Below are 23,563 nucleotides of genomic sequence, written 5' to 3' on the forward strand. Positions count from 1 at the left end.
ATGAACTGAGCATTTTTGTAGTGCGAGTATATAAATCATAGGCTTTGTCTGTACACAACAAACTATTCAAACTTACAGTGCTGAACCCTCAGTCATCTTCCTCCAGTCCTGCTTCTTTCACTGTATGTTTTGCATACAGATATGGTGATAGTATGAACAGATATGGTGATAGTATGCAGCCTTATCTAAATCCTTCGCCAATTTGAAACCGGTCTGTTTGTTATGTCAGTTTGCTTCAGAAGCCCCCTGAGTGGATGAATCTGATGATAGTGAGCTTGCTGAAAGAGTATTTAAAGAGAACCCACAGTGAAGGATGTATATCCTGAGTATGAAAGTGAATTACCTACTTTTGTCATATCTTCATCAGTATAATGTTGATTTTTCATTTGAGAATTAAAAATTGAGCTGGACCTTTTTTTTGAGCCTGTACATGCGACATTAATACCTAAGGATGTATAAGGTGGTCTAAAAAACTCCTGTGAAGTCCGACTTAACACTTTGAAATGAGTATTTTGAGCCTTACAGGGTGCCTCACATCACCTGTCTTTTAAAGTGAAGTTGTGTATGGTATATAGCTGTTCAGAGTTGTTTCTTCATATAAATGGTTCTGTCCATGCACAAGCAGTATATTTATCAGTATTTATGCATTAAGCTGTGCATATGCATGTTTGATAAATACCAATTTTCTAGTGCTTCCAATTTTCATGTACAAATCTAGAACAAATTCTATGAACGCTTTGACAAATGAGGCCCCTGTTCCTATCACCATCATTATAAAGAAATCAGTAAGTCTTTCTACAAGACACCATTTCACATAAAACTGATTTGAAAATATCTTTTTTACATTTCAACAATAAATTAAGCAGAAATTTTGAAAAATCTGTGGAAACTCCCTTTAACCAGCTGTAAACCAATGCTCTAATCTCAAATACATGATGTTTAAATTTATGCATGAAGCACCAGCATTAAACACTCTGCATTTCTCAGTCTTTTATTAATGTAGAGAGCAAACTGTAAAAGAAATCATCTCCATTGCATTTCTGTGACATTCAGCTGCAAAACTGAGAACTCTTCTCCATTGTTCACATTCATCCAAATCAGAATAGCTCACCACTGGCTGAAAAAACACACAACATAGATGATTTTCAAGTAAATATTTTTTTTTTCAAATGAGAAAACAACAAACAAGGGCACACAAGGACATATTCACATAATGAGTAAAGATGCAGTAAAGTGCTTCATTACTGATCCACCAGTGTATTCAAAATATTCACTTTAAGACAGTTTAAGCTTTGTGTAAGCAATATGTTTTGGCACTAAGTCGACACTTGGACGTGTAAACTTAATTGCACTATGTTTCCAAGCTGATTAAAGACGCTGAAATACATATTTAGTGTCTGGTCAAGAATTAATCTCCATAAATCTCCATACAATGTCCTGCAACCCTGTAAACACATGTTAACAGTATCATGTCAATATCAAAATAATCAACATTAGCGTTTATTTAATGAATTAGAACATTGTTTTACGATGTTTTATGCTTGTTCCTAATGACATTTTGACATTAAACAAAAAAAGAAGCAGTGTCTTGCGTTAAAACTGCAATTGCTCTACAAATAGAATGGTTGCATAAAGTTATTACTGTAGTTATTATTTCCAAAGTCATTTAAACAACAGACAGATACACTGAGCAATATCAGACATCTGAGAACAATGGTACCATAGCATACAGAAAATTAGAAATATTCAAAGATGCAATGTGCATCAACAAGCATGGTTGATATAGAAGGTATGCAAATACACAAGTTGACTTACTTGTCATACATAATAATCACATTTACCATGTGATGTGATGGGTACAATAAACCACAAAGTCTGGTCCAGGACAAAAAACCAGAATGAAACAAGAGAACTAAAACAGCATTAAAAGACGGATAGCAATCACATATTTGCTAGAATGATGATCCATATATTTAGGCCAGAGCTCACGTTCATCTCAGAAAAATTTTACTCACTATGGTCCATTAAATTCTTTCATTTCTGGCATGAACAATTTACAACAAATCTCCTCTGGACTTTAGCCTGACAATTTTTGCTGCAAGTTGCTGGGCATCTTTCAGCTTTGGAAACATTCCCATGACTTTGTCCACATGATATGGGTTGAAAATGGCATACAGTTTCTTCCTGACTTCTTCTCGCTCAGCCTCGAAGGAGACCGTCTGAGGACTGACTCCAGTCTGGTTGCTTCCATACACCTCAGCAGGTCCGTGGAGGCCAGCAGTGTGGAGAGGGTTTGGTAAGCTCAAAGTGGGTCTGGTAGTCTGATCAGGCCATCTCTTCTGGCATGGGTGGCTGGGCTGAAGCCTGTCTGGTTGGACATAGGTGGGCAGGCTGTAGTGGTGGACGGGGCTGGGCCTTGCGTAGGGTGCTGTGACATAGCCAAAGAAGTTAGCTGGATCCTGGGCAAGAGGGCAAAATTGGTGGTGCCCTCCTCGTCCAGCTGAATCAGAAGAGCAACTGCAGAGAAGAGAAGAGTCCTGCTGGTCATAAGAGGGTCCAGGGTGTCTGGAACTGACTCTGTGCGGGTCTTCCAGGCTTCGTGATACCTCCGATAACTGACTTTCATAGGAGCCAAGACCAGAGTCTGAGCTAAACCCAGAAGGAGAAGGTTTAGGAAGGAATGGACATTGCAAATTATGCCAGTTCAGGGGTGTGTGGCTAACTGGGTTAGAGGCATGGTTCTTGTAAGAGTTCAGGTCATCCCAGTAAGGCAGCATGCCATCACTGAACTGGCTCCGCAGAAGAGAGCCCTTGGGGTCCAGGGTCAGCTTATTTTCCAGCTCCTGCTCCAGAGAAGGAAAGTAAGAGCCAAAGCCAGGTTCACAGTGGTAGGACCCTCTGAGAGAAGCCTCTACTCCTCGCCCATTCTCTGGACAGGAGTGGACTGAACTGGATAGTCGAGCATTGTCCCTCAGCTCATCTGCCAGAGAACGCTGGGACTGGTTGGTGCGTTCAGGGTGGTAGAACTTACATTTGATTCCATATGTGCATTTTTTTCCTGCAAAGAAAAGCAAGTCCAGTTGAATCATCATAAATTATCTCATTACCACCACCATTACTATTTCTACTACTACTACTACTACTACTACTACTATCACTACAAACACTATTAGTACTACCACTCCTATTAATAGCACCACCACTAATAACAACAATAATATTAATAATAAAAATAATAATAATAATAAGAAGAAGAAGAAGAAGAAGAAGAAGAAAATGTTATTTATGAGCACATTTCAAGACACCCAAGGACCCCATACAATAAGACACTAATAACTGAACTACAAAATACATTAGAGGATCATCAAATAACATAGGAGCATCATTAGTAATAACTCTAGCTAGGCTGATGCCTGGCTGTAAAATACCTATGAATATCAAGTACTGTTAAGTCGGTAGTAAATTTCAAATGATCAAACAACTGAATGCATACTTGAAAAAATAAGCTTATTTTGTACAGTGAATCACAGTCAGAGGGAAGTCTCAGAATGATTGACATGATAATTAGGACGAATCGCAATCAGGGGGAGGTCTCAAAAATCACAATGATTACGATGTTGCAGGGGGAGGTCTCAGAACAAATGATGTGGTAATGTGGGGTTATGTTCAGCAAGCAGTGCACACCACACTGTACAAGCTCTCAAGCCACTGAGTCAGTTTGGCCAAAAAGATGCAATTTTATTTCAAAATGGCATTTTTATTTGAAGCGTACTACCAGCTTTACTGTCTGTGGCATGCACACTAAAACAAAAAGAACTGGAGAAAGAAGTGTACCATAAGGGCAGAGCTGGCGTTTGGGATCTGGTAATGGAGGTTTCTTTCTGAGGAAATCATCTAAGTTTGGGCCATGACGACCAAGCGGGTCATCTGGTGGCATGAACCTGTGAGAAGAAGAATAACAACATTCAGACTTTTCATGATCATCATCATATGGAATAAACACTGGTGATGACACAGAATGGTTGGACATGAATAAACCAAAGCACTTTAGAGCAGACAGGTACACAAGCAATACTTTTAGTACTTCAAACTAACAGCTAGAAAATAACAAAATACAATGGCCAACAATACTAAATCAGAACAAAAGCAGTTTCAAGAAGCTGTAATACATACTTGTCATTGACAAAAGAGTACATGAGCAGCCGCTCCTCAATGCAGCGCTTCCATTCAGGCCGTTCACTCTGAAGATCACGGTATGTGTCATTGGACACAATGATTCCATCCACTTCATGAGCAAGTTTAACAATGAAGCGATCATCATAGCAGACCACTCTCTTGCCTCCTACCCGTCGTGAGGGAGTGAATACAACTATCTTCTTCCTCTCCAGCTCTCCCAGAATGTGCTGATCTGAAATCAAACACATACATACAGTCAGCTGTCAGCTATACTGAATAATTATAATTCAGTGCCTTATTCTGTATTCACAATATTTATAGGGGGAACAATATCACTGTTGTTTTCCTGCATTTGTATCCTCTTGGCATGTTGGCTACAAGAATTTGAAAATAATGATAGGAGCTAAAGAAGAATAATGGTAGATGGGAACTAAAAATTGTTTCATACACGCAAACCAAAACAGAAGTATGCAGAGCTTTATACAATAGCCAGGACCAGAGGAAAAAAACAAAACACTGCGAATGAACAAAAAGTTGTCACAAGAACATTTGACACACTGTAATATGAACTATGAAAAACTTTTTTTGGATTGCTTCATTTGCCCTGTTCTGGCACCAGTTTCATGGCTAGCTTGCAGGCAGCATTAGTAACTTTCATTGTTTACAAATGTGAAGGCCCAATAAAGTCATCTAAATCACAACTATACACCATGACACCTGGCAAATGTTGTGTGGCTTAGTCGAAGCTGCACAGATGGCGCTATGCAGACCACCATACAGGCTATTCAACTGAACTTTATTAATAACTCAAATTAGTACAGTGCATATATCAGAGAACAATCATCCATCTCATAGCTGAACTCTATAAATTTAGGAATGAATTTGACCATGTTTGTTGGCTGTCTGGTTTTAACATTAAAACTACTTTCACATATCAGATTAGTTGTGTGAAAGTAAGCTGTAAGTAAACTGTAATGCACGAATCTGATTATTTTCATGGTCTTCAGTTTTTCTAAAACTGTCCATTTTCTAAAATTGTCACTATTTAGGAAATCAATCATTCTGTGATCAGTCAATTGTCTTTCTTGTACAGTGCTTGGGAAAGAAAGCCTGCACAAGTCATCTTTTACCAAGTCATTGTCCTCTTGACAACTACATTAATGAATCGAAACCAAAATGACTATTCATTTGATCATACTAGTACGAGGTATGCAGTAAACATCTGATTTGACTGCCTGTCTAACCAGTTCCTTTTTTCCCTCAACCATCACAAAACAATACAAAAGAATAAATGTTGCTATTCTATTTACCCCAGACAGGATATGCCATCTACACAACAAAACATGGACCATTTAAAATGAAGACAAACAGAAAACACCTTTGAGGTGCCACAGTACATTCTGTACAACAAGGAAGTAGCCTCAACTAATTCTTGCCTGGAAGCGGATTAAAGATTCACAATGAAACCGGTTGAGAGTGACACAGAAAACTCTTGAACTTCCTGGTGGGGAATTCCCAGAGTGGCCTCAAAGAAGGTTTATTCTTCCTGATAAATCAGAGTAATTCTGGAAAGGAAATAAATGTGTTGTACACAGAACCAAAAACGGCACCTGAACCAAAGACACACAGATGGCATCTGGGCCAGAGGTTTATATAAATTAAATCGTAGTATCCAGCATGTGCTAAAAGGCTGACATGTGCTTTGAGCATTTGAAGTTATTACAGTGTTGGTACAGACAAACCACAATGCTGTCTGAATGAGAACACTGAGCAGATAACTGCAGAATTTTTGGGTCTCATGAAGTATTCATGCCCAAAGCCACCTAACAACAGTGCTTTGTGTTTCATATATGCTCTTTAAAAACACAATGAAACCAAGAAATATGATGCCCTGAATAAGCCTGTCACAATCATAACATTTTAGCTGGCGATTAATTATCATTCAGTTGTGATTAACAAGTTGTGATTAACAAATTCTGTTGTATTAAAGCACAAGCCTAAAATGGCCAAATCAGTTGTTAAGCTTGTTAATCTTATCAGCTGCTTGTTGATTCTTAGTAGCTTCCAGCTGAGGACATAAACAGCTCATGTGCAAATAAACAAACACTACTTACGACTGCCCTCTAAACATGTTATAGCACCAAGTCTAAACCATTTTCTGCTTTCTTTTATTTACATGAATTTGCCTCAACCCAGTGGATGAATCAGACTGATTTTAACTACTAATGTGGTAAACTTTTTGCTTACAGTAAATACAGTAAATGAATAAATATGAATGAACCAAAATTGTTTTAGGCACATTTTGTATATCAGCACAAACCGCTGAAACACATCCATATGCACTGTTCTGCAATAGCTGTTGTTGTGTTCTTATCAAACCTGAGGCAAAAACAATCTAGAAAAAAGTCTGAGATGCAAAATCTGATATGTGTTTTTCCATCGCGGTATGTAAGGCTTTGAAATTCATACACATGGTTCTCGGATGAGTCACTCTTCTGAGCAGGACAGGGGTGTGTCTTTACCTGAAATAGGGACATCAGGCCTGGGCTGCTCTTTTCGCCACGAGGGCACAAACACAGTGATGTTCCTGTGTCCTCTCTCAAGGAAGAAGTTGACTGCCAGCTGGATTCCTCGGCACGAAAAAACTTCCTTGTTCCCATGACTTAATGACAGAGAGAAGACACAGAGAGAGGAGGATGAGTGTCAGTGTTTGAGGGGGAAACGCATTCAAGGGGAATATTTGCATGAAGCTAATTTCACTATTTCAGTGTGCTGCCAAACACCTGTCCATTCAGTTGTCTGGCAGCACTTTTCTGGAAAGCAAGCTAGAACACGGCACGATTTGCATAGCTCCTAAATGCCACACAACGTGGAATGTAGAGAACACAAGAACACATGTACAGCTCAGTGTTAAAGAATTTGCTAGTAGTAACTATGAAACAAATATACACAGGGGTGTACACAAGATCACCAAAGATCAGTAACACATTACTCATGATGAAATATGAACAGGGAACACAATGTAACTTTAACGATTTAATGATTTATATAACACATTGGTGCAGTGGTATAATGCACTGTCTGCATGACAATCAGGCCTTAGCTACAAAGTAAAAATGATGAAAAGAGAAAAAAATTCTTAACTCTACTTATTCTTCCACTTGTCAAAAGAATACACTGTTTACATGTATTTGTGTACGCAACACTGTTTCTTGGCTTGTCATGTACATGACCATATATCACAAGAAACAGAGATGGTTGCAGAAAAACAGATTATGTCCAGATAATTTACACATTAAAGATATGATTTCAAAGCAGACATGCATAAATGAGAAGCAGTCCTCTAATGGAAAAGAGTTTGACAGAAGAAAAACACCAGCAGGTTCAGGTCAAAGGACGAGACTACATGTGAAGTGAGTAATTATGTTTGAAAGTTGTGCAACGCTGCCATATTCCTACTGAGTTCAGACAGTTTTTAAGTGTCACTCCAGAGAGGGCAGTAAAAGGATGAATGAGGAATAGTGAAAGAACTCACTATGGTCCATATGATGACCAAAATACATGACAAAAAGACATGAATGTGGCTGGTCCCCAGTAACTATCTTCCTTTGAATTTTTTTATTTTTCTATAGTCTTTGAAGCTTAGTAGAGCTACATTCATAATCGCTGCCTATTACAGAAAAAGTGAGGCCATGTTGTAGAGTTATTTGAATTCTCAACAATAAATATTTTAGCAATACTACAGTCATTCTTCAGCCAGTTCACTAGTAAACACTAAGTAGTAAATAGTGAATGAGTGAATGAGAATACAGCATAGGAGTGTAATTTTCTGACCTGAATGATTTGATTTGTTTATGATTCTTTAGCAAATCATCTTAAATTTCACCAAAAAATTTAAATATTTTTAAACATATACTGAACACAAGTGTGACTGGAGATAGTGTTCACAAAGTAGTGGATTATAGTAGTGAATTATATTTATTTTTACATTTAAAAGTAGTCTGAGAATTTTACCTTGGACAAAAGATGAGTGCATACTTTGTTGACTATTACTAGAATCCATTATAATTGATTGAGGTCACACCTGCAAAGTTAGTGCTGACTTTCAAACACTTGATGGTTAACTGCATTAGTCAGCTCACCTCATGGCCACGTTGCTTCCATCGATGACAATGGGTTTCAGGTCATTGTCTGGTTCAGCCATATCCTCCTGTGCTGAGTGCCGAGGGTCCCGATGACTCTCCTTCTTCCTGGAAGAAAGTCCTCCCAACTGGGCCATGCTAAAGCCCCCTTCATCACTGTCCTGACTGGCTGTGGGTGAGGCCCTGGCTCCAACACGGACCAGCTCTCCCAACACTGCATTTGTGTCTGTTCCCAAGCCCAGCTTTTGCAGAGCTGCTTGCACCTCCTGCAGAGAGTAGCCCAGCTTACGGAAGAATTCCAGTTTCATCTGGTACTCTATGGTGGGATGATGCATTGTGTAGTGTGACATGGAGTGAGCTGAAGTGGTGCATCAAAACAGTTCCAACTTCACCCTCATATTCTGACAGTTCTCATTTGCTTGTGTTTCTGTCAGGAAAATATAAGGTATTCAAAGTTAATAATAATAATAAAATGAGAGAAAATAACATATGATGGACAGCAATGCTTTTAATAGGTCTTTTAAAAGCAAAGCAACTGTCTGGCATTCTGACACATTGATTGATCAATGACTCTAAACCTCCACGGTAATCTTCTGTCCAATTCAGAACACGACTTGCCATTTAGGACACGTTCCTAACTCTGGTCATGGAGTACCCCCTGTCTTGCACATTTTAATGCTTTCCCTGCTCTAACAACTCAGAAAGCTTTTGTTAGTTAGCTGATTAGATGGGTCAGGTGTGTTGGGAGCAGGGAAACACCGAAATGTCCAGGACAAGAGGTACTCCAGGACTAGAGCTGAGACCTGTCTATCCAAATAGGATAGTATGTAGGGAATTTGTGTATATTTCCTGCACAAAATGCAGATAAAACTACTATATGACAGCATAACTCAACGGCCATTGGTGAAAATAATTCCAAAGCAACAGCCCAATAATTATCTGGTTCTGCGCAGGTTTCTAGTAACCACTTTCCAGAATTCACAGGCCTGCTGCGCCTTCAAAAGCCGTAGACGACCATTCCAAACAATTCGGCGTATGGATAAACTCAACCTATAGCACAAATAGCAGAGCATAGCTAAAGGGTGTTAACCTAGCATAAGGATAGAAAAAAAAGTTGGACTGCAACGAAGGAACGTGTACAAAGGGAGAAAGTTTCGCTGTGAGGTAAAGTGAATAAGCGCCTAAAGCGAGGAACAGCTGAAACCCTACCGTGTGGTCGAGTTGAGAAATCCACCATTTTCCGTGAGCTTCTTGAAGGGTAGTGTATAAATTGTTTACTCCCAGTGTTCAACAGTGTCTTTAAGAGAAATCCAAAGGCAGGACTCACGACTCTCACGACTCTCTCACCTCTGGCAGCTTTGCTTATTCACTCTCATCCGCTTCCTGGTTAAGGCATGTTTAACGCAAGAGGCTGGGATTTACCTGTGTTACCTGACACCTCTAGGTGGAAGAAAAGGCTAAATATAGCAACAGCAGAGTTTCCTTGTCCTTCAAGTCAGGATGATCACACAGCCGTATGGTACCTTAACGATCAAAAAACAACAAACACATAACCAGTAAATCTTCTAAGCTCCTAAAGAGCTCATATTTAGGTTACATGAGAAAGAGCCATATTGTAACTGCGTCCATGTTAATAATGAACCTGCATTACAGTAATGACTAACAGTAGATTATGAAACGCTCTGGTGAAACTGAGTTTTGGTAAGAAAAGCAAGTTTGCTCTCACATATGACTCCACAAGGTGTCACTCTGTATCCAGATGTCTAAAACACACGTTTCTTTACCAGGAAAAAAATGTTGACCCTGAAAGCAGAGTACAGTAAACCTCAATGGCTTGAAGCAAAAATAAATTCTTGTTTACATTTTCTAATGTTAGCTTTTAACTAACGTTAGCTTGAGATGTTTGCTTAACAGAAAAGGCTGAGATGTCAAAGATATTTGCCAAATAAACGTTCAGGTTGCTTTTCAGCCATTTTCACATACAGTCATTTTATTAGGGCTACTATTCAGAAATGCCAGAGGAAACAAAATATATATCTGTACAAATATGTCTTCACAAAACATATGTGCTATGTATGCCAGTATATGTGGTGCAGTTTCCTCATGAACGGAATTCCTCATGAACGGAATTGATTGTGTATTGTGTACACGTTGTCTGTCAAGTCTGTTTAAGCCAGAATGAAATAGTAACTTGATATGTGTGTAAATATATATATATATATTATATATATATATATATATATATATATATATATATATATATATATATATAAATATGTGTAATGGTTTCAGATTGTAATATAAACATATATCCTGTATCTGGAATGTATATAAATATATTTGAGAATTATACTGACATATTTAAAAAATATATATTTGCAAATTTATTTCCTTTGCATATGAGATGTTCTAGTATACTTAAAAGCAATCTATTACAATTCATTTATTTATTGGTCGATTGACATTGCATTTTTTGGCCAGTTTAGATGGTAAAAATATTACCTTTTTACTCCTTGAAAGATTTTTTAAATAAAATAAATTGCAGGAATACATAGATTGTAGATTTATGCCAGATTCTGATTTCTTTACAGTCAAAGAGGCTATTGTTAGATTTTTATTAGCCTTTTTTAAACCTGTAACTCACTGTTATATTGAAAGTAAGAGGCATCTGGCTATTTAGGTCAATGCATCATGCATAATTATGCAACAACATGTTCGTATAGGTGTAGCAGCAGCATTCAAATACAGCATGAGTTCACTTACCTGGCTCACATTATTAACATTATAAAATTTCAACACAAAATAAACATAATACATTGGATAATTGCTCATCGCGTGTTGGGAGGAAAAACCTGCTCCAGTATTGGCTGATTCTGATCATGCATCCCTGTTCCATTCATTTTATAGGTTTTACAGCAGATGACTATGGTGGCCAATTTGTTTAAAAAAAAACTGTTTTTGCAGATGAAACTGATCAGTTTGTCCATTTTAAGCCACTAAGTTTCTGTTGGTGTCATCGTGTGCTCAGTAATTAACCTGGTTGTGTGGCTGTTCTGCAGAGGTGAACAGGCTGCATGTGAGGTTGCTAATGTGCCCTGCTCTCTGGGTCCCAGGTTAATGGCGTGTACTGAGTGAAGTTCCGGATGCTGGAGAAACTAATCAGTGGAGGTTGCCAGTCCACTGCCCCCTCTGAGGTCTAGTGTCGTTGGTCCCAGGTGTCTCTTGGACTGATATTGCTGCAGGGCAATGAGCTAAAGCAAACAGAGATGAGTTCCCTTGCTGACCCCCCCACCAGCTCTGCCATGTTCAGCTACCATGGTAACCCTACTCCAGGCCCTGAGAGAATCTTGAAAGCTGAGTGGGACATGTAGAAACAGTCACCTTCTAAGTATAATATTTCTGTGACCTGTCCCACATACAATATATGTCCAAAAGTTTGTAGACACCTGCTCATCCAAAGTTTTTATTCTGAAGTCAAGGGCGTTACGAGGGAGGCTGTCCTCCGTTGCTGCAGTAGCGGCCTCTTCTCTTATCAGAAGACTTTACGCTAGATGTTGGAACATTGCTGTGAGGATTTGATTGCATTTAGCCACAAGAACATTAATGAGAACAGCTACTGATGTTGGATGATTAGATCTGGATCACAAACACCACTCCAACTCATTCTAAAGCAGGGTGCTACATAACTTAAGAGAACACAGTTCCCCTGCTTCACAGGTGGACATAAAAGTAGCTGAATTTATTGATGAGAGAGAATACTTTTTGACATATAGTGTAACAACTTTTCACTCATCTACAGTAAAATTTCTTTTGTCAAAGTTACTGCTGTCTTTACAAAGTTTACAAAGTTAAAAACTTAATTGTCTTTACTTCTGTCTAGCAGTCTGGATTGGGCACATGTTCAGCAAGGTAATCAATGTAAGCAATGTAAATCCAAATGGAGATGACCTCAACTATAGAAATTGTTAAATGTTAAATTGTTAAAATGTCATTCTTGGGTATTCTTGTACACAAGAGTGGATATGCGCTTCCCTCTGTTCAAGTGTACAGGCTTAGTACCATAAAAATGAATTTTCCAAAAGTAAAGAATGAAAGCCTTTTAACTCAAACTATCTGTCTTTGGGCTGCCACTGTCAGAGTGATTCATGGTTTCCAATTTAGCCACAGTTTGAATTCAAAAGAGATCAGCTAGGACAGCTCTGTTCATTGTGCTACAGCATGATTCAAACAAATGCTGACAGAACTTTCAAATGAACACATCCCTTGCATTAATCTTCATCCATTTTTACTTATTTTGTCATGACCGCTATAGACCTCTCATTCTGTTTGTAAGACTGTATATGTTGTTTTTTTCTATACTGTGGCAAAGCATGTAGGAAATCAACACCCTTAAGCTGAAATTAAAGTATTTGGTCTTATGTAATGAGAAAGCAGTTACATCATAACCCAGTTGAAAATATGTTCATGCTCTATTGACTTAAATCATGTTTTTTTTATTTCACCAAATACTTCATTTCTTCATTTGGAAGTGCACAAGTATAAACTGAGATAATACAGCATATGTTTTGGCTAGTGTCAGTGTGGGAACAGTAAACGTTTAGTGACTTTGCAATAAAAGGAAGTGAGAGTAATGGATTCAGACAATGATGACAGTACCTGTTTATGACTGCTAATATAGTAGCATTGAATTTGGTCAGGTTGCCTATTAAAATGCAAACAGTTCTCTCACTGTTTGTCTCTGATAACGAGTGTTTAGCAGAAACCAATTTTAGAGTTGGGATGGATTTTTTTTTTATAGGAGCTACTGTGCTTGTGGAAAGAAAGTAAATGAATGTGATATTTAAAGTGTGACTGAGCAGTTTAGACAGGTTCTTTGAAAACCTGAAGCAGCTTCCCATCAAGCTTTTGAGATATTGGTTATTATTGTACTATTTTTAGGTTCTTTATTTTTTTCATTCTGGTACAATGTGTATTATTTTACTACCATAATGGAACAGGGGCCTGTCATGATTGACTTCTAAACTGCCAGGCTATCATGCTAACAACATAATGTTACCTATGTAAGTTTAATCACAATTCAGTCCATTTAAATGAACAGTGCTTCTGCAGTGCAAAAGGACTGGTGTCATTACTAACGTAGATGTTTTTTGATAAGCTGATAGTGTTCTTATGTAGAATCTCAGAGTGTTAGCATGTAGATAATAAGTTATTTTCATGTTAATGCCAATAGAGGAAAAAGCTAATAATAGCGACACACACATACAAGCATGTGTGAAGTTGAAAGTGCATAATTAAAATGTAACGAATCATTATAAACTTGAAGAGAGGGGGAGCATATGTTGGGTGACTGATAGTGATGTAGATTGTTGAGCTCCTATAGGCCAGGAGTCTTTAACAACCACTCAAAATGTTTGTTAAAAGGTGTTTGTTGGCCACAAGGTGCTTGCTAGAGACATTGGAAACTCAAAGCATCTTCCCAAGTAGTTTTCATTAATATCTACACAAAAGATGCAAAGCCTGTAAGGGGGAAGGGATTCCAAAGTTAGTTAGATTCAAAGGACTGTCACATTAGCCAATCAACAGCTGGTTCTGCGTGCTGGCAAGGAAAAACTCCATAAGAGCCACAGGAAGAAACCTTAAGAGGAACCAAAATTCAAAAGGGGAACCCATCCCTCTTTGGTTGATACCAGGTAGCAAAACAGCAACAAAACAAGAGCAATATGAACACATAATAAGATTTTATCATTAGTAAACAATATTAAATATAGAGAAAAAAGGAAAAAAAGAAACCAGCCTGTCATTGAACACAATTTAGATTAACCAATGGTAACTGTTGGCTACTGTTAGAGGCCTATCAGAGTAACAATGAGAAATAGATCCATAAAAATCAGTCACTGTACTAGTGAAAACCAGTTCACTACTGTTAGGAGCGTATCACAATGAAAATGAGAGTTTAATCCTTGAACATCAATGACTACTGTGAGAAGCCTATCATGGTGATGTTAGTATGAATATGAGAAGGGCTGAGTGCATTGTGAGGCAGGTGAAACAATGTCTGTGATTAAATAGTTTGACTCTGTGCAGTCACCAGTATCATCAGTAGATTTAGTGTGGCAGGTGAGGCTTTGTGTAAAGCATTGGACAGCAGGAAGCTCCATGGTGGTCAAACTGGTCCAGAAGGTGGGCAAGCAGGGACACCCAATCAAATCAGATGAAGCCCCTGCATCAGAATGCACAGGATGGGCAGTTGTTCAGCTCTGTAAAGAAACACATAGACAGTCCGTTCTGTTTGGGGAGCAGTAACTCAAACAGGGCTAGCTATTACAGCCAAACTAAAATGGAGAACTAGAAGGTAACACAGACATGAGGGCTCCCTGAAATGTCAGCACCCTAAACTAGTAGATTTTTAGCCTAGACTTAAAAACTGAGGCTGTATCTGAGTCCCGAACACTGACTGGAAGGTTATTCCAAAGTTGGGGGGTTTTGTAGGAAAAAGCTCTACCCCTAATGTAAATTTAGCAATTTCAGGTTCTAATTGTGAGCCAGCAGCTTGTGACCTAAGTAGGCATGATGAGAAGTTCACCCAGGTACTTAATGGTGAGGCTGTTTAGAGCTTTATATGTCAGTAATAGAATGTTGTACTCAGTGTGGAATTTAACTGGCAAATTCCATGCTGATAAAACTGGGCTGATGTGGTCAAACTTTCTAGTTCTTGTGAGGACTCTGGCTGCAGCATTCTGGACTAGCAGAAGCTAATTTAATATTTAGCATTAAACAAGACAGTTTGTTTCTAGCAGCCAGGTAAGATCCGAACCAGGAAAGAGCTATTCCTGTTACTTCTACAAGGTTTTTTTTTGACGCAGTGGTCTATTGTATCAAATGCTGCACTAAGATCAAGCAGAACCAGCAAAAATACAATACAATTCAATACAATTACAAAAAAATGACATTTCCTTGGTCAAATAATAATAATGACTGTTGAGATTGAGAATGAGATTGTTTGTCTCTGTACTATGATGACGCTTAAATCCAGACATTTTCCAAGTATGTGATTCCTATGCAAGTTGGAACAGTATAGACAATATGTCTGCTGCCTCACCTTGGCCCTGGTTTGACTGACTGTCCTACACTGATGGCTATCTAAGACCTCGTTTACACCTGGTCACTTCATGCGTCTTGAGTATCAGGATTATATCTGGATCAGGCCAAGCCACATAAAAATGTAAACACACCCAAGACGCATTTAAAACAGATACTAATCCAATCACTCCGACCACTTCAGAAGGTCTAAAACACATTTTAGCCACAATATAGCAGTGTAAAGGCATCTGTCTCTCCAAGACGTTACTTATTACTTCTTTTATTTTCTTGAGTGCCTTGCTATTCCTTTGCTGCTGTAGCACTGAGAATTTCCACATTGTGGGACTAATAAAGGATTATCTTATTTATCTTATCTTAAGACACATTCAACAACCAAACCCCTCCCGGTACACCTGAAACTCCTCCTAGTACAACTGGAACTCCTCCCCATGCAGTAAATCATTGGGCACGTGATCTTTGTCTGTGAGGAAGATAATCATGGAGGACCCACATGGTTGGGGATCAGCATGAAATGAAATGCTTAATAGCAATATGGTCAGACACTACTGTGCAAAACAAACTGCAGATGACTTACAGGAACCATGCACTATTCAAACACATATCGAAACAGCTCTCAGAGAACGGCTTCCAAAGAACATGACTGCAGTGCCAACAGATGGTAAAAAGCCTGAAGCTAACATATAGAAAAGCTAAGGACAATAACAGTAAAAGTAGCCGGGCACGAGTTGTTTGTCCCTATCACAAGGAATTGGACAAAATGCTTGGAGACTGATCCATGAAATGATAAACAATTGGTAATTGGTTACCGTGTAATAAGGATATTTGCATATTTGGTCCCACACAGCATTTCGACTAACCAGAGATGCATTTGACGACTACCAAGTGTAAATGCATGTGGCTAAAATCTTATCAGGATACAATCCAGATACTAGTCACATGAAGTGACCAGGTATAAACAAGGTTACATGCTATGCTACAAGAAATGAGAGCAGCCTCCTCCTGCGAGGGGTGGATATCGTCCTGTCTCAAAAGACCAGGCTTGCCCTCAAAACCAATTGTCTACAACCATTGTCAAAACCGATTGTCTACAAAATCCACTTCGTTTTAGCAACCATAACCTGCTGTGGATTTCATTGTCACATTGAACTGGGATGGAGCTAGAGCATATTGAGCATTGGACATCATCTGGGCTAATTTACACACTTCTTTAAAGTTATTTTTAGTTATTTTTAGTTATTGCTGGCTGCTACAGACAAACATAATTAGTACCTTTATGAATAACTATTCTAGAAACAATTAGATAACAGAGTTATACAACTAACTGCTACTGGTGCCCCTAAAGAAGAGGCTAATTTTATGTGCTGTAGAATAGAATCACCTATAACCAGAGCTCTTTCAACAGATGTCTTCTTTCCCTGAGGCACCCGGAGCTTCTAACAGTGAGTCCAAGCCTTGCTTACTAGCCCTATTCTTTTCTAGTTTCCGGATGCACTACTCTAACTGTATAATCTTCTCCATCAAGCAAGAAACTAATTTATACTTTTCACAAAGGAAGTTAATAATACTGCTTTCACTGATGATAGAGAAAGAGGTGTAGTTAAACATGTCTCACTCCGAGCAAAGCAAAGGTTGTGGATTGCCATACTGATACTTACATTGCTTCATCGGCTGATTAGAGTCCTTTCCAAACGTGTCTCAAGGATCCGATGAGAGAGAATAGCCACTGAAAGCCTGTGCTTGTCATTTATTTTGAGTAATATGCAACAACTAGTTAATAATGTAAAAACTTAAGGCACTGCTTTAAAATGATTGGCTTTATGTTCTCCGATCCAGAGTTTCTGATGCCAGCAAACATATAGCAAAGTGCTAATACATTTTAGATTACATTTATAAAATCTATTTGAGAAAACTCCTATTTAAAAATTAAATGTTAGGTGACCAGAATTCATAAGTAAAAGAGAGAGCTTTGGTGAGTATCCCCCAAGTGTTTTTTTTTTATAAATGTATGCTATTTCATATACCAACAATTTACACTGAGCCTGAGTTACGTTGAATGGTTTATTAATTATAAAATTATTTTGATTATTCTCATTTTTATGACCTTCTATATTACAGATATTTAATATAATTAGTGGTGTTTGTTGAATGCTGTACTCATTGTGTTTTTGAACAGAGTTCAGTTGGTCTTGTGCTGTCTATCTCTAGGTTAATGTGCTTGACACCAATCATATGTGCTGTACAGCTGTTTTGTTATATTGTCACATTTTGCATTCTATCTGCTGTTTTTCTGTCATTTTAAATGCATAATTTAGACAGAACAATGTGCATCAAAATAAATGTGGTGTTGTATCTTATACATGAACTACCTAATGGTGATGTATTCTTTCTACAAGGAAAAGATGTGTGCATCGTTGAGAGAGAAATAAGCAACTGTTAGGGGCTGATTATGGTTCTGATATGAGAAACATTCACTTGATCAACTAGGTTGTAAATGAGCTTAGGCAAAAAAGCATCAGGGGTGCTATGGAAGAGCAGTGCTTACTATGAGTGACACTGTGTGGAGAGGGCGAAGCAGCAGAGTCCAGTATGAGATTGGACCAGTGTATTAGAGTGATGAATAATGGCACTGCCCTCTAAGCTGACAAAATGTCACACCACTAGAGAGGATATTTATTAATAGTCTGAAGGTTATCCTGGGACCAGTTAATGACAGAATATGTAAATATTCTTGGAATGATCAAGGGAAAAAGAGAAAAGAAACATTGCCTTGCCTCCTGGATAATACCTTCTGACATCCATGCTGTGATGGCACTACACCATATCCTAACATTCAAAATTTTAAAAGAATGAATACACAGCTCACGCTGACCCACACGCAAACAAACCCCTCACACTACCCCTTTAGCCAAACTGGATCTGACAGACAGCTTTGCAGTTGGCATTTGGTGTGTTCTGGGCCAAGTGGCTGCCTTGCAGATGTTTCCTAAGCCTCAGCAGGTGTATGGCACAGCATGAACAGTGGCCAGTGAGGACTCTAGCTTGAGTTCTAATTAATCAAACCTATCCATGTGGACTGGAGGTCATAGCGGCCTACTTGGATTCTCTGCATGTCACCTAAGCACAGTGGCCACCAACGCGCACACATACACCATACATCCTCTCTGTATGACAGCAGCCCATGCTTAGTCGAGCAGGCAGCGCTCCAAGGTGTTCATTACGGCTGATATCAGAGAAGTGGAGTAAAACTGGCTGAACGTCCCCCATGCTGTGCTGTTTATCGCAGAGCAAGAATACAGCGGCTGCTCTGCTGCTTCTTTTGAGGCTGTATAGCGATTCATATTCTCTGTTTTTTAGGGATCATTGTGAGAGAGCCAAGGCTCATCTACACTTGCAGCATTGAGCTCAGTTGTTTCACCCGGAGCTGGCACGCTCCTTCATCTGGAAACAGTGATGAGAACAGCATGAGAAAAGACTAGTCTGGCACCTCATCTAGTCACTGAATATGCAAATCTCACACTTAAGAGAATCATATAGCACCTAAGCAGGAATGGCATGACATGTTCAGGCTTGAAACGAAAGCTTTCAAAAGTGCTGACATTTTCTCATTTAGCTTTCAGCACTAAACTGTAATTCAGCACTTTTTCTTGTGGAGAGTGAAAGAGCTTGTGAATGATGCCATTTTGTTTAAATTAGAGCATTCAAGTAGAAAAAAAATGCATATGATAATCTAATGGTAACATGTCAAACTATGGATTGGGTCAGTAACTATGATTGCAGAATACCTTTTCTGTAATGTCACAAGAATCAACTCGTTTACATATATCCGGCTATTCAGGCTACAGCCATTTAACTCTGTCCATTGAGTTACAAGAAGTTATAATGAATGTTTCAGCCTGGACTGCTTTTTGAATGAGGCGCTATACAGGGCAGCCAATCAGAACAAAATTCATTTGCATAGATCAGTCTTAAAGACACAGTAACTAAAATAGTCTGTGTAAATCTAATGGAGAAAAAGAGGTTAGAAAAGAATCATGTAAAACTGAATTATAGCTTATACAAAGAAACCCCACAAATGTCATGGTCCTCAAGTGGACCTCTGGGAAACAAAAATGTAGGATAAAGGTCCTTTAGGTTCTATGGACTCAGTTCAGAAATCAAAATGCCTAAAGGTGCAAAGTTCTTGAGCATCTGTGCACAGAAGTCAGATGGCATTTACATAAATGTGACTTCAACAGTGCAAAGCTAGCCCTGTCTGAATAAAAAAAAGTTTAGAACAAGTGAAACATGGTGACATTACTGGATTGAACTTTGTGTATGCTTGCATATGTTGGTTCCCTTCACCTTTTGCCTATTCTGCCAGCACCCTGCAGGAATGTTTTCTCAGCGACATGAATGCCAGCCATATACATGCAGTATCTGTGGTGCCAGATGCCGGTGGAGTGGAGGTGCTGAAGGCCCTCAGGCCTGGCCAACCTCACTGCAGCTTTTCCCTATTAGTCCTTGGGCTCTCTAAGCCTCTACTTCCTGTCAGCATGCAGCAGAAGCGCTGCTATTTCTCACTGTAGTGAAGGGAGCTGCTTTGTGTTGCCAGTATCAATATCTTAGCATTAAAAACACTTCTTGTATTAATGTGAATCATTTCTTGCAGTTATGCAGACTGAAACGTGGTGATAAAAGGTTGAGGAATTAGTTCAGATAATATTGAAGCATCCAACAATATTTCCATTTTTACATCATAAACAGAAAGATGAAATATTTTTATAGAAACGTTTATAAAGGGCACAGGTTGAAAATGAATAATGTCTCAATCATAACAAAACCTTATACACACAATATTGGTTCAGAAATGGTTCTTAGCTTGAACAAGAGGTTCTAGGAAAAACCTTTGCATTATGTGGAGGCTCTTTGAACTTTAAAAATATTCTTCACACTCATACTTCTCATCTCACATCTTGCAGCCAAAGAACCCCTTTTGGCACCTTTATTTTCAAGAGCATAACTGCTTAAATTTTTTAATTAGCATTACTAACCATTTCACACACACACACACACACACACAAACACTTTCTGAACCGCTCATCCTTCTGGATCATGGGTGGGTGGAGTTGGGGTGTAGCTGGAGCCTATCCCAGCGGTCATTGGGCGGAAGGCAGGATACACCCTGGACAGGTCGCCAGTCCAGGGCAGACAGACAGACAGACAGGAAACCCACACAAACACAAAGAGAACATGCAACCTCCACACAGAAAGGACCCTGGTCGCCCGGCTGGGAGTTGAACCCAGGTCCTTTTTTTTAATAATAATAATAATTGAAATTGGAGCCATTAGAAAAGGGCAGCTGCCTTCTAAACTGTGTCAATGTTTACAATGAAAGGATCAATAGAAGAGATGCAAAATTACTTGGAATAAAATCTCAAAACACTCATGTACATATAAGGGACCATCTGGGACAAAATTAAAAATGTAATAATCACTACATCTGCTGTAAACATGCCTACTTGTCCCTTACAGCAGTACCACAGTAGCCTCTAAAGTGAGATTTTCTGGTTTAAAGACTAGGAAAACCCCTTTCTGATGATGTATCTTCAAGGTGAATGTAAAGTTTAAAAGTGCTGTAAGGTAGATACGTGATGGTGGGCTGTGTGATTTTTTCCTGCTCACTGGTTAATTCTTCACCTGAAATACTACAACAAAGAACCAACCAACTGAGGTTAGTGCTATATCACTAATGATAGCTAGATGTATATTGTAGCATCTAGATCAGTGGCTAGCAGTCATGATTTGTTGAGCATCACAAGAATTCCCAGTGGTTGTTTGATGTGTTTGCATAATGCATGCTCGGTATTGTAGTGAGAGAACACTGGCGTTCTGTAATCCCACAATCCCACAAGTCAGTTGTACATGAAACTTGATATGTCTCACATATTACTCAGCTATTTTAAAGTTAAGGGTTTTTTTTTTATCATTTCATACATTCAAATGGCATTTTTTTAAATTGAGTCAGCTTATTGCAGTTTTGTCTGTTGCCAGTGGCAACTATAAAACCACCATATTGAAAAATGAAACTATACTGCTGTTGGTTGTAATTGTTTCTTTCTCATTAATGGTACTCAAAAAATATGTAGAAGTGAGTGAAACTAAGTGAGCTGTGTTGGTAAAATGAAAGACAGTGACTCGTTTGTTTATTTGGTTAACACACTTGTTGGGTCAGACTTACTTCTTTCCCATTGGCTCCTTGCTCCATCTATTTGCATATTGAGTGTGTCTTTTTCCATTGTTTTACTTACAATGTGTTGTCATCCCTCCAGGATACATTCCCTTAGATATACACTTTTTCCTGTTTTGCTTAGCTGGTTGGCTTTGTATTGGCTGAAAGTATATGTTAGCATTTTCCTTGCTGCTGAGTGTGGTCATGTACTGGCTGGGTACTACAGTAATCACACTCGCTCTAAGGGATAAACCAGCAGCTTTTGGCAAGATGGTCAATATTAGTTAATTAGAAATAGTTGCACAATTAGCTATTAACAAATTAAGGTTTGGCTAACTTAGAAAATTGAATTAAAAGTTACAGGAGCATAAATTTCAGTTAATCTAACATAAAAAAGACTTATGTGCAGTGTTTGTGCAATGTTTGGTAATTTAAGTACATTCAAGCTGTATTTGTTTACCAATCCTTAACAAATTTTTCATTTTTAGGGCAATTTTTTAAGTAATGTGAACTAATTTGGGCTTTATAGTGTGGATGTCAAACGAATGACATATATCACGCTGCACTGTAGAATACTACATAACATAACAAATAGCATTAAATGCTCATCATAGGCAGGAATGCTCTTTTAAAGCCAAGATTGTTTTTCCTCATTTCAGAGACGCAAGGTTTTGTTAGGTCAAGAAACTGGCAACCAGCATAGCCGTCCCAGCTCGAACATATGAGTGATAAGGGGCACTACTGAAAAATCTCTCTCCAAGTCTCAGATCACACATACACTGGGACTTCCCCTGACACTGAACATGAAATTACTGTTACAGCTCCCCACAGAGGCAAGCGATGGTGTGTGCTGTTGGGGAGTGTGAGAGAGACAGAGAGAAAGAGAGAGAGAGAGGGGGAGAGAGAGAGAGAGAGAGAGAGATAACCTTTTTGATTGATGACAGTCTTTAGAAATGACAACCTCTCTCCAGCAGTATGAGGATACAAAGAATAAAAGATTGATAATTGATTCAGAGCACACAGCGCTATCTGGATTCTCTGTGTAGTTTCAGGTAAAATCGCATCATTATGTTTGGCTGTAAATCATTTATTGGTACTGAAGACCTCTCAGCTAATGAAAAGCGCTTCCAGCCACCAGGGGAGTGCTGTCGCTCCCCCTTTTCCTGGCAATTCTCTCGATTTATTGGGCCTTAAACTTCACTCCGGGGTGTGCTTTCCTCTCTCTTGATCTAAAGAGCCTCTACAGAAACAATGACTCTCGCTTATCGTCTTACTGCAAACATGCAGTACATCTCTCGTCTGCCACCTACTATTTGTGATGTCTCAGTTCTCTCCCCATTTACTGCCAGTGGATGTCTTACAAATGGCAACTGTTTTAGATGATCAAAGAACAGTCTGGCGTTCTTACTCTGTAAAGAGATATTTTCGTCTCCGTGGGAGAAAACATGGTTTGTCGCATCTCACTTTCCAGCAAAAGATCACTACTGAAGATGAATCAATTCATCATGAATTGAGGTATGGGATTTTTTTCCAGTACTTTTTTTCCCCAAACTGAATCAGTTGTGTATTTTTTCAGCAGGTATGGTTATGTGATGGTGGACGTTTCTACAGTCAGCATGATGGCAACCTCTTAGTGCGTCAGAATAGTCTGCATCTTGGGAGTGAATGATTAACTGAACAAACATTGATATAACAATGAAATATAAATAAGCGTGGAGGGTCCAGGGGTGAGTGTGGATTTCCCATGCATAAGCAGTCTTATTGTCCCATATGACAGCCCTGGATGTTTCAATTACAATTTACATGAAAGGGGCATTTCAGCAGAGAGATTGATATGTCAGTCTAACAATGTCCAATTAAAAGGGAGAATGCTTCTGTTATTGCTTTATTAGAATCTCGGCGCCCGAAAACTGTGGAGAATACAAGCCCCTCCCTG

General features: G+C 38.8%; 1 protein-coding gene across 1 annotated transcript; it reads right to left on the reverse strand.

Moving 5' to 3' along the window:
• Positions 1 to 975: 975 nt before the first annotated feature.
• LOC118819051 (ribonuclease ZC3H12A) lies at positions 976 to 9,960 on the reverse strand. Its single transcript, XM_036586668.1, has 6 exons — positions 9,528 to 9,960; positions 8,319 to 8,745; positions 6,699 to 6,838; positions 4,174 to 4,408; positions 3,835 to 3,941; positions 976 to 3,058 (listed from the first exon to the last, which is right to left on the reverse strand). The coding sequence occupies exons 2-6, from the start codon at positions 8,666 to 8,668 to the stop codon at positions 2,055 to 2,057; spliced, it is 1,836 nt and encodes a 611-aa protein (XP_036442561.1). The 5' UTR covers positions 8,669 to 8,745; positions 9,528 to 9,960; the 3' UTR covers positions 976 to 2,054.
• Between the last annotated feature and the right edge of the window lie 13,603 nt (positions 9,961 to 23,563).

Source organism: Colossoma macropomum, unplaced genomic scaffold, assembly GCF_904425465.1.
Source record: "Colossoma macropomum unplaced genomic scaffold, Colossoma_macropomum, whole genome shotgun sequence".
Classification (NCBI taxonomy): Eukaryota; Metazoa; Chordata; class Actinopteri; order Characiformes; family Serrasalmidae; genus Colossoma; species Colossoma macropomum.